The 13,885-nt window shown below is 42.8% G+C and overlaps 1 protein-coding gene across 1 annotated transcript; it reads right to left on the minus strand.

Annotated features, from left to right (window-relative positions):
• Window positions 1-215: 215 nt before the first annotated feature.
• On the minus strand, window positions 216-7,294 carry LOC146573359 (uncharacterized). The gene is made up of 4 exons (XM_085278752.1): window positions 7,227-7,294; window positions 2,154-2,468; window positions 1,709-1,843; window positions 216-1,481 (listed from the first exon to the last, which is right to left on the minus strand). The coding sequence occupies exons 1-4, from the start codon at window positions 7,279-7,281 to the stop codon at window positions 1,408-1,410; spliced, it is 579 nt and encodes a 192-aa protein (XP_085134878.1). The 5' UTR covers window positions 7,282-7,294; the 3' UTR covers window positions 216-1,407.
• Between the last annotated feature and the right edge of the window lie 6,591 nt (window positions 7,295-13,885).

The raw sequence follows: 13,885 nt of genomic DNA on the forward strand, positions 1-13,885 counted from the left end.
TCTCATACCATATGAGGTTCCATCTTCAGTCTGTGAAGCTGTGCCAGCACAAACTGCTGCAACATGTTTTATAGCATTTGAAAGTTTGAATCAGTGAACTGCAGCAAGAGAAAGACCACAGTGTGAACAGTGTCTTTATTTAATCTGTCCAACTCTTAATTTTAACAAACTAAAATATGAAAACAAAGGAAACAGATCAAAAGAATGGATATAATTTATTTCAGTTTAAAACACACTGAGATTTATCAGTTTTTGGTTAAATGTTTGAAATGAATTACTGTTTGGTTTGGGTGAGCTTCTAGATGGCATACAGCTGGCTAATGCTGCTAATGCTAACCTAAGGAGAAAGCGTCTGGACTTTGAGTCTGGACTCCAGTTTCTTGAAGACGTTTCATCAGTTTCTTCACTTCTAAGAGCAACTGGTGGAAAGTCCCAGATTTGAACCCCTATGGGAGTGTCCTCAAGAGGGTCAGTGACCTCCTATTGATCCTCTACCTAATCACAAGAGCCAAGCTGTGAAAACAGGGGATTGTGGGTCACAACCAGCCAAGGTTTCAGGTGAACCCGCTGTGAAACCTCGCCCCACCATATCATGTGATTTCCTGAGGTCAAAAGGCCCAGGATGTGCTCTCAGAGCTCCTTAGACTACGGCGACCTGGATGACTGAGAACCTTCACAGATATATTGCTAATGCTAACGTATTCCAAGCTATCCTACATAGCAGCTAACTTCCTAAGCTTAAGCTTATCTAGCTTTGCCTCCGACATCACAAAATACTATTTACACAACATGACATCATCAAGGTGGATCCATGTCGAGCTTATATCACTGAACAGAACGTGTCAGTATGATAAAGCCTCCCATTAGCAGTACTGCTGCAGTAACTCTAAGCACAGCTAACCACAGAGGAAGTGAGTGATGCTAACTTCCAGGCTGATCTACAGACGTTCGTCCTATTTATTAAAATAAATGGATTAATCAACTAAAACATGCCAAATGTAAAACTTATTTAACCCAAACATGTTAGTCAAAGGTGTGAAAGGTAGCAGGGCAGAGGTCATGAACTCAAGTCATTTTCCTTTGAGTTAGCCATCACAGCCTGTTTCAGTGCTTTGAATTATGTCTGTGACCTCAGATGACCTTTAGTTTGTATATGTTTGTGTTATCAGACTGATTTCCAAAATCTGTGTCCTGATGAAGAAAACATTAAAAACCAGCCGCTGCTTGTTAGATGAGGAGATCCTCTGAGATTTCCACAAGTATCTATTAAAGGGGCAAAGTCAAAGTCTCTCCCATAATTTACACAAAGGTCACAAATAATGCCTCTGAATGGAGCTCAGCATCTGTGTGTCTTTAACAGGGCAGCGTGCTGGACCTCCTCATTAAAGCTTTCCACCTCCATTGTAATTAAACTCGTGTTTCCTCTTCAGGAATCTTCCTCTTCCAGATCTTCCAGGACTGAGTGACAGTCTGACACTTTCCTGTGAAGAAGAGAAGACATGAAATGCTGCTGGTGACTCAGGATCATGTGTTAAAGAGCTTAATGACAGTTAGGTGCTACTAATGTGAGTCAATACCAGTGTTAATCAGTGTAATCAGAGTACTTCAGCATGTATGTGACTCATAATTTCTTCTATCGTGTGATGTCATCTATAGCTGCTCTTACGAGAACACCACAGTGTAAAACACATTTGCTGTTCATACTGACGTATGATTGGTTCCCAGTTTTTAACCGCCAGCACGGTGCAGAGAAGAGCAGCCAATCCAAAGAGTCCACAGGGTATCCCGTGGTTCCTGACCTGTGGAGGTGCAGCAGTCGGTGTGTTGGGATCCGGCTCTGTCCCTGAGACAGTAAGAAGTTTTGAGGAACAGCAGAGACGTGACTGAGACCAGCCTCTACTTTTATTATGTGCAGAATTACAGTGTGAGCTGTAATGAAACACACATGTACGTGTGTCCGACACACGCGTGTTAACTTCCTGCTGCTCAGATTTCCTCTCACTGTTATGGTCTGAAACATCCAAGCATTACACGTCTCTGTATTTATGTGTTGAATGATTTATATGATATATTATTTCATTAAAAGCCTCTGAGCATCACAGATTGGTATGATTTAATATTGCATGGGGTTATTCTCTGCTTGCTATACTCACCCACAACAGTCAGGTTAAAGCTTTGAGATGACCCATTTTTACTGATGATCTGACCCATGTAGAGTTCGCTGTCGTTGGCAGTGAGGGATCGAATCGTCAGAGATCCGTTTGCATCCAGCTGGAACTTTTCTGGTAGTTTAGTCTCAGATGTTCCATTATCATAGCTGATGATGACTTTGTTCTCCGGACCATAAGACCAGACAATGTGAGCGTCTCTGTCTACCTCGGTGGCTCCAATGTGCAGGCGTACATCCCCTCCAACCTTCCCCACCACTGGTTTAACATCACTCTGTCCACGAGCTCGAGACACGGCCACTGTGAGAGACAGAGCAGGACACAGAGTGGTGGTGTTATGACTCAGCCCCGCCTGTGTGAGTGAACTCGAACCAGAGTTTGGAAGATACTCCACCGAAAATCCTGCTGTGCTATTTAGACAACACGGTTTCTATGGAAACCACAAGGTTATTTTTCCAACATCACTTTGTTGACAGACTTTAATTTTCATTTAGTCTCGACTATGAATCAGGACTCATCATGGTGGAGTCTAATTACTCCATCACCTCTCCCCCACCCTGCAGAGGTGGCACTTCACTGTGCACTAAAAAGTGTGTGTGTGTGTGTGTGTGTGTGCACACAGGCCCCTCACTGGTAACTTTGCAGATACAGATTGTGTGGAAAACGTCTCTTATGGAGGGAAAAATGAAATAAATGAAACAACTACACCAGAAATCAGTCACAGCACGTGCTGCAGACAAAGAAAGAGCTGACAAGTTTACACAAATGTTTTTTGTTAACGTCTGGTTACAGATACAAAGAAAAAACTACGTATAAAACTCTGCACTTCCCTGGCTGTGTGTGAGTTTCAACTTGCAAGTACAGATACTGACCCCATGTTTTCCTTTTAGCTGATTGATCAACGTCACATCAATCACAAATTTAACAATCCAGTCAGAGGTGTGAAGGTTCTCAGTCATCAGGTCATCGTAGTCTAAGGAGCTTGGACAGAAACGCGTCTGGGCGTTTACGTGCTCACACAGGGACCTCCAGAGCTTTTTCAGCGGCTCTGTGGACCTCGGGGGGAAATGCGGTGTTGTTGTAACCCCCAAAACAATGTGTAAACCTGTGTAAACAATTTGAGTGCATAACAAGCTCTGAGGCAGACTCATCATAACCCTCCCAAAGCTCTCTGCACCCAAAGAACCAATAAAAGAGATTTTTTCTTATCTACAGCTGTTCTTATTATTTCTGAAGGAGCTAATTTAAACATTTCAGCATGCAGGACACTTTCACAGTGAGCCATGGATAATGGAGATGGATCCATTCAGTCCTTTTGGTTCCTGTCGGTTCAAACACAAACCAAAAGAGTCCAAAGACAAATCAGGATCATGTTTAAGTAAAGTTTTACAAATTTAGAAGGACACTAAAGCATAGATCTTAAAACACTTTGAGGTGTTCAACAGGAAACATGACTGAGCAACAGTACGCCATCTTTGAGTGGAATAAGGCGCTCAGTACCCTCTCTGCTATCTCTGCTTTGTGCAAGCGCACATTTGTGAAGTTGTGCCCCTGATCTGCAAAATATCCACACTTCTGAAAGGCCAGCAAAGGGCACCATGATGAGGCCCATCAACCAGGCCAGCACAACGCAGTGTGGAAAAGATCACGGGAAAGAAAGGGGAAGGGAGCTAGAAGAGTCAGAGCAGCTTTAGGTTCTTCCTGAACAAGTTAGCAGTGTTGAAGGACCCGTGGGTTTGTGAAAAGATTGCAATAATTAAGAGGATGTGATGGTTTCTAAATATAAAACTCTCCTCAGTCAGGCCACACCAACCCAGCCAAAACAAATAAATTACTGTGTGAAAACTACCACATATGTAAAAAAACAGAGTTACATGTAAAGCTATGAACAGATGTTAGCACCTGTGTTCAGAGACAGTGTCCTCTCCGAGATCTTATCACTGTGTAAACAGACTGTTGAGAAAAGGACTGTTGGTGGTTCAGTTGTGAACATTTAATTGTTTGTAGAGCACACAGTGACCGAGGAGACACCAGAGAGCAAAACATCCAAAATATGCAGCTGAATGAATCATACGGTGGTTTGTTAGCATGTTTCCTCTTTATGATGAAAAATGAACAATAACTAAACAAACAGCTGAATACATTCCTCCGTCTGATCTCTCTGCTCTGCTGCAAAATCATCTTCTACAGAGACTCCAGCGTCGTTGTTGATCAGTGTTTCACATTAGAAATGAAGAACAGAGGTCGTGGCTGCCCTCACTTGTCTCTGTGGAGGGGCATGTTTGTCCGTCTGTGGAAGTCTTTTACTGAGGACTCCACACCATCACTGCTACATCAGCTTCCTGTCAGCGACTGGTTTGATGAAAGGTGCTGTTGTTGCATCTCAGCAGTTTATCTGGGACATTCCTCTGGTCCCAGTGGTCCCAGTGGCTCACTTGGCATGATTGTTATGCTTCACATCACAGTTTGCTATGTTTAATGACTCGGACAGATTATAAGAGTCCCATTGTTTGTTTAAGTCACGGTCCTGTTAGAGTCTGCATTTCTCTGTGTGAGCTGAATTTTAGCTGGAAATGTTTCTGCCTTTACTACAAAACAGCAGCAGGGCATGCTGGGAAATATACTACTGCTACTTCTGCTCCTTTCTGTCGTTTGTACAAAAACCCACAAACCTGTTGAAATAAACTATATACAATATTTTGAACATACAATACAAATCACAACCAGAAGAAAAATCTTCTCCAGTAAAACCTGCCTGACTACATAACAGCGCCGCCCTGCTCACTGATCCACTCATCTGTTAACACACTTACTCAGGCTTATCTGATGGCTGTGATTATGCACTCCTATTGTGTCAATTTATATTAATATTTACACAGAAATTTAATTACACAAATTTTACATATACTGTAAATATCACACACACACACACACACACACACACACACACACACACACACACACACACACACACACACACACACACACGAAACCTGAATAGTGACCAAGAGCATGTGAGAGCACACAGAGCTGCACTGAATGAGTCGCATTGACCTGCTTGTCAAACTGTTCATAAGAACGTGAGCTTGTTTAACCACGAGTGATGAAAAGAGCAGCTCTGTGTCATCAAACACATTTCACCTTTAAGGAGTTTCACCGGCTGTTAACTGTGCTGATGATCTCCAGGAGAAATGTGATGAAGAGAGTGTGTGTGTGTGTGTGTGTGTGTGTGTGTGTGTGTGTGTGTGTGTGTGTGTCACGATCAGACAAACATGGCTGCACACTCAGGAGGGGGGCAGGCGGTGGCTGTATGTAATAATTGAGAGTTTATTAAAACTCAACTCTCAGAAGCATAAACTCTCTTTCATTTGCTTTTGTTTCTTTAGAATTTATTATTTAAACTCTGTGAAACGTCTCAGTCACACAGTCTGGTTACAAAACGCTTTGCGGGTGGCGTCTGCCGTGATTCACAGTCTAAACTCAGGACTGTGCTTACTGCAGAGATGGAGCCTCACTGCTGTACTGCTGCAGTGTTGCTCTGACAGTCTGAAATACCCCGAGCATGTTTTGCGTAACACAGAGATTCATGCACTTATTCCTGAACAGCAGCAGGAACAAGAAACCACCTGGAGACAAACAAAGTATTTGCACTGTTCAGATAAACAATCAGGCACAAAAGAAAGTGTGCTGTGACTCAGACATGCAGCACACGCAGCACGCACAGTGTTACTCAGTCACAGCTGAACTTCCTGTCTGCAGTATTTGGGTAGGTGACCTTTTGCTTTTAGGCAGGTTAAAAGCTGGAAATGACCCTGAGGATTTCCTACCTGCTGCACATGTTTGACATATCCAGATATTCACAGTGAGTCACCATGAAGACTCACAGCTCACTGTGTTTGGAGAAGCTCCGTTATTTAAACGACTTGCCTGCTGCTGTTCCTGAGTGTTACTGTGATAAAGAGGCTCAGCATTACATCATCACTCCAGCAGCTCACCGGTTTACTCAGCGGTGCTCAGTGATCAGTTTCCACAGGTCACAACTTTAGCAGTTACTGGTTGGTGTTCAGTGACAGCCTGATTCCACACTGCAAACAATTACACATTTAATGCAGCCCAGCCCTCCTGTCTTTAGACTGTCTGTGTGTGTAAACAGGGGAATTTCCTGTTAAACTTCTTGAATCAGGGTGCACATGTAAGCACTGATCTGGTGTGGCGCACAGGAAAACCTGTTTATCAGGGTGTGTTCTGGGTCTTACAGGTGTTCTCAAACAGGGGTACATTTTTTCCAAGGACCTCTTTATAATCCTCATGCTGATAAAACAGTTTGTTTTACGATCAGATGCTTCATTTGTTAGCACTTAAAGACTCCCAACATGTTTGGGTCTTCCATCATTATTCCAATAAAGTCAAACTCAAAGTATAATTTTAGCTGGGGTGGACAGACTTAAACATTTTACTAGCATGCAAATTAGCTCAGTCCCAGATGAGGCACGTGCAGACCCCCTGCACTCAGCCCAACAGCCCAGTGAGAAACACATCACTTAATACTTCAGATGAAACAGCTGAAGCAGAGAGAAGAGATGCTGATCAAAACTACGTCTCAAAGACAAACAGAAGAACTCAGCGTAGAGAAAATAAAAAGTCCCTTTCATAGCTATCAACAACACCATGACCTCAATGACAGACACACTCCTGACTGTAGGACCAGGTCTTATAATGACACTTAGTTTTACTCATTACACAAATAACACACAGTTACAGGCTGTCATCTAAAATCACTGAGTTATGTGTAGTTTGGGACAGGTTTTCTGTGTTGAACAGCTTTGTGATTCAGCCAGAAGCTCCTGTTTAAAAGCTTCAGGAATCAAACTTACATAAAGCATAACCACACACGTTACTGTTACACACATGTTACTGTTACACACACATTAGTCCTCTGCACTAACATCCAAGCTGATGCAATGAACTCTAACATGACCTGTTTGCTGTGTCAAAGTTTGACAAATACAGGTTTGCCTTTAAAAAGGCAAACAATGATGAAAAAGGAGAATTACTCACACAGAGGGACAAACACGAGGAAGATGAGGCAGCGCATTGACGGAGAGCAGTTCATTCCTCACAGCAGCAGCAGAATGAGAGTGTGTGAGACACCTGCTGCGTATTTATACACAAGACCCGCCCTCCAATGTGATGATGTGATGGTCTGAGTGTGTGGCTGTAAAATTCCACTGAAGGGCTGGACCTCCCTGGTATCCACCCATGGGCAGGGCCTACAGCCTCCCTCATCTGAAGCTGATTGAGGCAATCAGGTTGGAGATTTAAGCTGCTTGCTGACACTGCTTCCTCGCCATGAAAAGAGCGCTGAGCAAAACTAGGAACAGTGCTCCAGGGAAGGATGAGCTATGCTATGCTATGCTATGCTATGCTAAAAGATCTAAGTGATGCAGCGTTAAATATATTGCTAATGTTGTTTAATAAGGTATGGACAGTAGGGCGTCTCCCACGTTGATGGAAAGAAGCGCTAATTGTACCAATAAAGAAACCAGGGAAAGACCATAGCGATCCTGGAAACTATAGGCCCATTGCTCTGACTTCCAATATGTGTAAACTAATGGAAAGGATGGTGAATGTGAGATTGGTTCACTTTTTGGAGTCAAGAAATGTCTTAGCACCCTATCAGAGTGGTTTTCGTAGAGGAAGAGGGCCAATGGATCCTGTCTTATGTTTGGAAGATGATATCAGGAAAGCGCAAGTTAATAAAGAGGTGGTGGTTGCTGTCTTCTTTGATGTAGAAAAGGCATATGATATGCTTTGGAGAGACGGTCTACTGATTAAGCTGCATGCAGCTGGGGTAGGGGGATGTATGTTTAATTGGGTGTTAGACTTTTTATGTGACAGAACAATTCAAGTTAAAATAGGGTCGCATGTTTCTGAGCCGTGTGTGATAGAAAATGGAACTCCTCAGGGAAGTGTAGTTAGTCCAACGGTTTTCTCACTTATGATCAATGATATTTTTAAAGATGTGTCTGGTAGTTATGGTAAATCACTTTTTGCTGACGATGGAGCATTATGGGTGAGGGGGAGGAATGTTGACCATCTCGTCCGGAAACTTCAAGAGGGGATTGGAAAAGTGGAGTGTAGACTGGGGTTTTAAATTTTCTGTTGAGAAAACTAAAGTAATGTTTTTCACAAATAAGAAAATTGGGGGTAATGAACTGTTGTACTTGTATGAGAAAGAGTTAGAAAGGGTGGATTGTTTTCGTTTTTTGGGTGTGGTTTTTGACAAGAGATTGACTTGGAAACATCAGCACGTTGTGGGGAATAGTAAAAAGGTTCTTAATATTTTGAGGTCTTTAGCGGGACTGTCATGGGGTGCTAATTTTGCTGCACTTAAGAGTATTTATGTCGCGTTGATTCGATCACGATTGGATTATGGGTGTGTGGTATATGGATCAGCGGCTAAGACTTCCTTGAAGAAGCTGGATGTAATTCAAGCACGAGCACTGAGACTCTGCTTAGGGGCAGTTAAAACAACGCTAATATGTGCTCTACAGGTGGAATCGGGAGAAATGCCGCTGTGTATTAGAAGGCAACAGCTGTTGATTAATTATTGGATAAATTTGAAAGGTCATGCCGAAACCCATCCTGTTAAGAAAGTGTTAGGGGCTTGTTGGGAAAGAGGGAAGGTTTTTAAAAATAGTTTTGGGTGGGTTGGAGATGATAGTGCAAGAACTTTTAAAGTGTCTGACAAAGTCTTTAATCAGACGGTGTTGTGTCCTTTACGTCCCATATGGACATAGAAGTGTCTTGTCGTGGACAGCTCTTTAACGGACACTGGAAAGCGGAAAGTGACCACAGATATTTGTCAAAAATTCTATGACAGATTGGACAGCAAATACTGTGACTTTTTACAGGTGTATACAGATGGGTCAAAATATCCTAAGACAGAAGCAACTGGTGTAGCAGTGGTAATTCCGGTGTTGAATATCAAGATTGCGAAAAGGACATCGACCCGTCTGGGTGTATATGCAGTTGAACTGTTTGCCATACTGTTGGCTCTAGAATGGGTGGAGGACAGCAGGGTCTCAAAAGTACTGATATGCAGTGATTCATTGTCCGCATTATTAAGTATTGAACAGGGTTACACAACTACCCATCAGCAAATTCTGTATGACATTCTTTTTGCTCATCATAGACTGCCTGACCAAAATAAACATGTAGTAATAATGCGGACTCCGGCTCATGTGGGTATCTTGGGTAATGAAAGAGCGGATAGGTTGGCCAAAGCAGCTGTTAAAAGAGTCGACATAGATGTACAGTTACCATTGTCAAAGTCTGAAGGGAAAAGTGTAGTTTGGGCAGAAAGTCGGAACTTGTGGCAAATGACATGGGATAATGAAACAAAAGGGAGACATTTATATAGGGTGCAAAACACAATAGAAGCTAAGAGGAGTAGCGGATTGCAGAGACGTGAGGAGGTTGTTATCAGTTGAATACGAACGGGCCACTGCTTTTTAAATGGTACTCTTTTTAGGATAGGGAAACATCCGACTGGGTTGTGTGATGGGTGCACTGATATGGAGACGGTTGAGCATGTACTCCTTAGTTGTAGGAAGTAAGTCACAGGAGGGTGATGTGGGGTGAAATGAGTGGTGGAAGGGAAATGTGTGACACACACTCCGTTCCTTTCTTATCTGCACCACTGCTTCCTGCTGACTCTAAAGTTTATGATAATCAGTATTAGTGATGTAAAAGCGTAACTTGTGTAATTAAACAGACTTTTAAACTCACAGAATTCACAGTTTCTGTGGTTCAGGCTGTACAACAAACCCACACGTGTACTCAGTGGTTTTCATTAGCAAAGAAAGCTGGTGCAAAGAACGAGGAGAAGAAGCAAAAGCAAGAAAGTGGCCTCATGAGACCAAACACTCTATCTGCTGATACAGAGTGGCTGTCATCACACTCACCAGCATAGCTGGACTGGCCATCGGGCGTACTGGGCATTTGCCCGGTGGGCCGCTGGCGATTTTTTGTTTTTATGGGCCGATGGATTTATTTATTTATTTTTTAGGAAGGGTATATATAATGAAAGGTGTTGGATTGGCCAATTGGTCATGATCGACTCTGGGCTGGACCAATTACAGCCGAGGAGGCCGGATGCACCCTCCCCCTTGTTTAGCAATCACGTGATTTTCGCGCATTGCATGCCGGGAACTAGTGGCAAAACAATCCAAGTCCTGCATCAAATGCAAGCGTTTGCAGCACCGCAAAACGTTCATTCTCCGGTTCCAATACATTCTTGTTTTTCTTTGCCGCACAAAAAAGGAATGTACAAAACAAAAGGAGAACAATGCCGGTCCGTACAAAGACAGACTCGACGAAAAGACAAAGAAAAGATACGAGGAAAAAATCAAAGGAGTGAAAGGGTCAGACCCTTACGAGCACACAGAGGGAGAAAAGACGTCAGCGTGCTGCCCAACTTCACCACGCTCAGATTTATAATTACACGGTTCTTGGAGTGAGTGCATACACTCATGAAGTTTAGTAACTTCAGGTCACTGCAACAAACCCAGGTACAGTTTACCGACGGATGGGTGCAGGACCTTGAAATGCACCGTGTAGAACGAAAGACCATCGTACGAACAAAGGTAAGTTTACCAGTCTCACAAATCGTCGTCATAGATACACATTCGTTAACCGTTTATTAATGTAACCTTTGAGCTCAACGGTAATTAATTAGTAGTGGAAATAATTTCTGGTTCATTACAGAAATGTAGCAGTGACAATAATACTGTATGCTGTAATCGCACTGGACAATTAGTGATACAAAGCAACTGTTTTACCCTGTGAGTAAAAGTATATGTTTTTGTCTACGTTCACACTGCAGGTCTTGATGCTCAATTCCGAATTTTTGATCAAATCCGATTGTTTTGTCTGCTCGTTCACACTACAAATAAAATGCGACAGCAAACGCGCTCTAGTGTGAACGCTCAAAGCGGCCCGCATGCGCAACGCGCTCTGTTTAGACCCAGAGCCAACAATATGTTTGACTGATGGCCCTTAATATAAAGACTTCGGACTTCACGTTTCCCAATTTTTGCTTTAAGTTATTTTGTTATTTACACAATAATGTAAATAACCTAATATTGATCCTTATTGCTGTTTTAGAGGAGCGCTGCTTCAAAGGATAGTTGCAGATTTCTGTCAGAATCTGGAGATTATACAGTACAAATACAATGTTCACGTTTCTCCAACGTTGTCTTCCCAACAGTTTCACCGGATGGCCAGGAAGCGTTCACGATGTCTTCTCCGGCGCTGATAATTGGCGTCTGTCTTGTGTCAGTGAATTAAAAGACGGGTTTAATGCGACATGACCATCAAACAGCAGTCGCTTTCTGAAACATCGGATATGTATCGGATTCAGGACCACATACGAAAGTGACCCAGATCGGATTTGAAAATATCGGATTTGTGCCGTTCACACTGTCACACCATGATCGGATATGGGTCGCAGAGGGTCAAAAAAATCGGATTTAATGCGCTTTCGCCTGCAGTGTGAACGTAGCCTTTGTCAATGTACCATGGTAATAACAGAAGCGAAACGCAATATTGTGACAGGACAATTCACTATTTATGCACAATAAATAAAGGAGCATAGCGCGACAATTTCTGTTCAGCGCCAGACTTGCTTGTAACCTATATCACCAATTATGTTAAGAAAAATGACGTATTAACTACTACAAAACTCTGACCTTTGTGGGAATGCCTGGAGCAGACTAACATGTGAGCTGGAGTGTTCTGAGACGTGTCGGCTCTTACTTCGGAAACATGGCTTAAAAAATTTCTCTTCAACGACGTAATCCGATTAAAAAAACGATCTCTTTAACCGTCGGCTCCCCGTGGCTGTCATGCGACCGGCTATTGCAGTTAATAATACAACAGCTTCTTGACATTTTTTGGGTTTCTTTTTATCGCTGTGTAACTGAGTTCAATTGAACGCCTGCGTGCGCTAGTACCTCTTGCCACAAGTTCCCAGAATCCTTTGCGGTTTTACCCCTGAATGACGTCACATTTTCAATCTTTATCCTGGTGGGCCGGTCTCTAGTCAAAATGCCCGGGCCGATTTTTTGTCCCAGTCCAGCCCTGCTCACCAGTGTGTGAATGTGTGTGTGACTGGGTGGATGACTGGATATGTAAAGCGCTTTGGGGTCGTTAAGGACTAGTAAAGCGCTATATAAATACAGGCCATTTACCATTTACTCTGACTGAAACAGATGAACCCGTAACCAAGAGTCAACAGTCAGATATTCTTTATTCATTGCTGACTTATAGAAACCACAAACAGATTTCAGGTTACAGTTTTTCTCAGTCACTTTGGTGCTTTTCTCACACCACTATTAACATTTGCAAAGCAGTTAGTGTATTTCTCAAAACAATTGGTGCAAACTGCAAAACCTAGTGGATAACCTGCCAAAGTAGGTCACTTGCTCCCTCTGACCAGCCTCATCCATTGTGATGCCGTGATTGACAACATGGCCAACAAGTGTTGCCCTAATTTCATTAGGAATCTGACTGTATATTTGGCGTCTTCTCCCTCTTCCCCTGTTTTGTGCCCCCCCCCCCCCCCCCGCATCCTCACCCCTCTTTCACGATGCTGACCTTCCATTTCTGTGTCACAGAATTCTAGAAATGGTACACACCATGTCCTGCTCAGTTCATACATGCTTGCCAATTGAGGGTTCATGGGATTGATCAATGAGTGGCTGTGAACAAGTGGCTTGTCATTAGTTACAACTAATACTTCACACACCTCCTCGTCAGTGAAAGCTGAAGTTCACCTGACAGAAATTGTTCAATTTCGGGGACATTTCCAGGGAAAAAAAAATTAAAAAGGTATAAAATTTGCTTGACAAAATTTGAAAACGAATTCACCAATTTTGTATGTAATGACTCAAACAATGAAATGAAGACTATTAGTTTTACTGGCAATGACTATTCAGCATCCAAAAGTAGAGGCCAGGTTTCACAATGAGCTCACCTGAAACTCTGGCTGATTGGGACCCACACCCAGTTTCACACCTTGGCTCAGGCGATTAGAGGATCATCAGGGGGTCCTTTTGTCCCTCTGTGGGGGGAAACTCCCACTAGGTTTATATCTGGGACTCTCCACCATTTGACCTTAGAACTGAAGAAGCTTCTCAGATGAGAGGTGAAACGTCTTCAAGCAACTTAAAGAAGTCCAGACGCTTTTCTTTGCAAGCTCCTTTGACTACGATGACCTGGATGACTGAGAACCTTCACAGGCATCCAAAAGTAGAGTTCATTTTGACTGACATGACATAAGCAAATGATAATGTTTTCGACGGCAGAGAATTGTATGAAAGCTACTGATCCATGTCCAAGAGCATTTGCAATTTGTTCTGAGGAAGAAGAAATTGCTACTATGATGTGCACAAATCACTAAATTTTGTGGAGGTTGCACTAATGGCTTTGAGAATTTTCATTCTGGGAAAAGCACCAAAACAACTGAGAAAAACTGTAAAATAGAATAAAAGGTTTAGTTCATTTGAAGCTCACCACAAAAGGGGCCAAAGGTCAATCACAAAGATGCGTGCATCCAGATGCAAATCTAGTCATTCACAAAGATGCGTGCATCCTGATGCAAATCTAGTCAACCACAAGGATGCGTGCATCCTGATGCAAATCTAGTCAACCAC

The sequence above is a fragment of the Mchenga conophoros genome, linkage group LG6 (assembly GCF_057382185.1).
Source record: "Mchenga conophoros isolate Kocher_MC1m ecotype Shallow Benthic linkage group LG6, M_conophoros_male_GT1.1, whole genome shotgun sequence".
NCBI lineage: Eukaryota > Metazoa > Chordata > Actinopteri > Cichliformes > Cichlidae > Mchenga > Mchenga conophoros.

What these genes read in the sequence shown, in the direction of transcription:
- LOC146573359 (XM_085278752.1), bottom strand. Translation starts at nt 7,281, where the DNA reads ATGAACTGCTCTCCGTCAATGCGCTGCCTCATCTTCCTCGTGTTTGTC. An exon ending in CCTCGTGTTTGTCCCTCTGT is followed by an intron (nt 2,469 to 7,226) that starts GTGAGTAATTCT and finishes TGTCTCTCACAG; the next exon opens with TGGCCGTGTCTCGAGCTCGT. An exon ending in CTTTAACCTGACTGTTGTGG is followed by an intron (nt 1,844 to 2,153) that starts GTGAGTATAGCA and finishes TTACTGTCTCAG; the next exon opens with GGACAGAGCCGGATCCCAAC.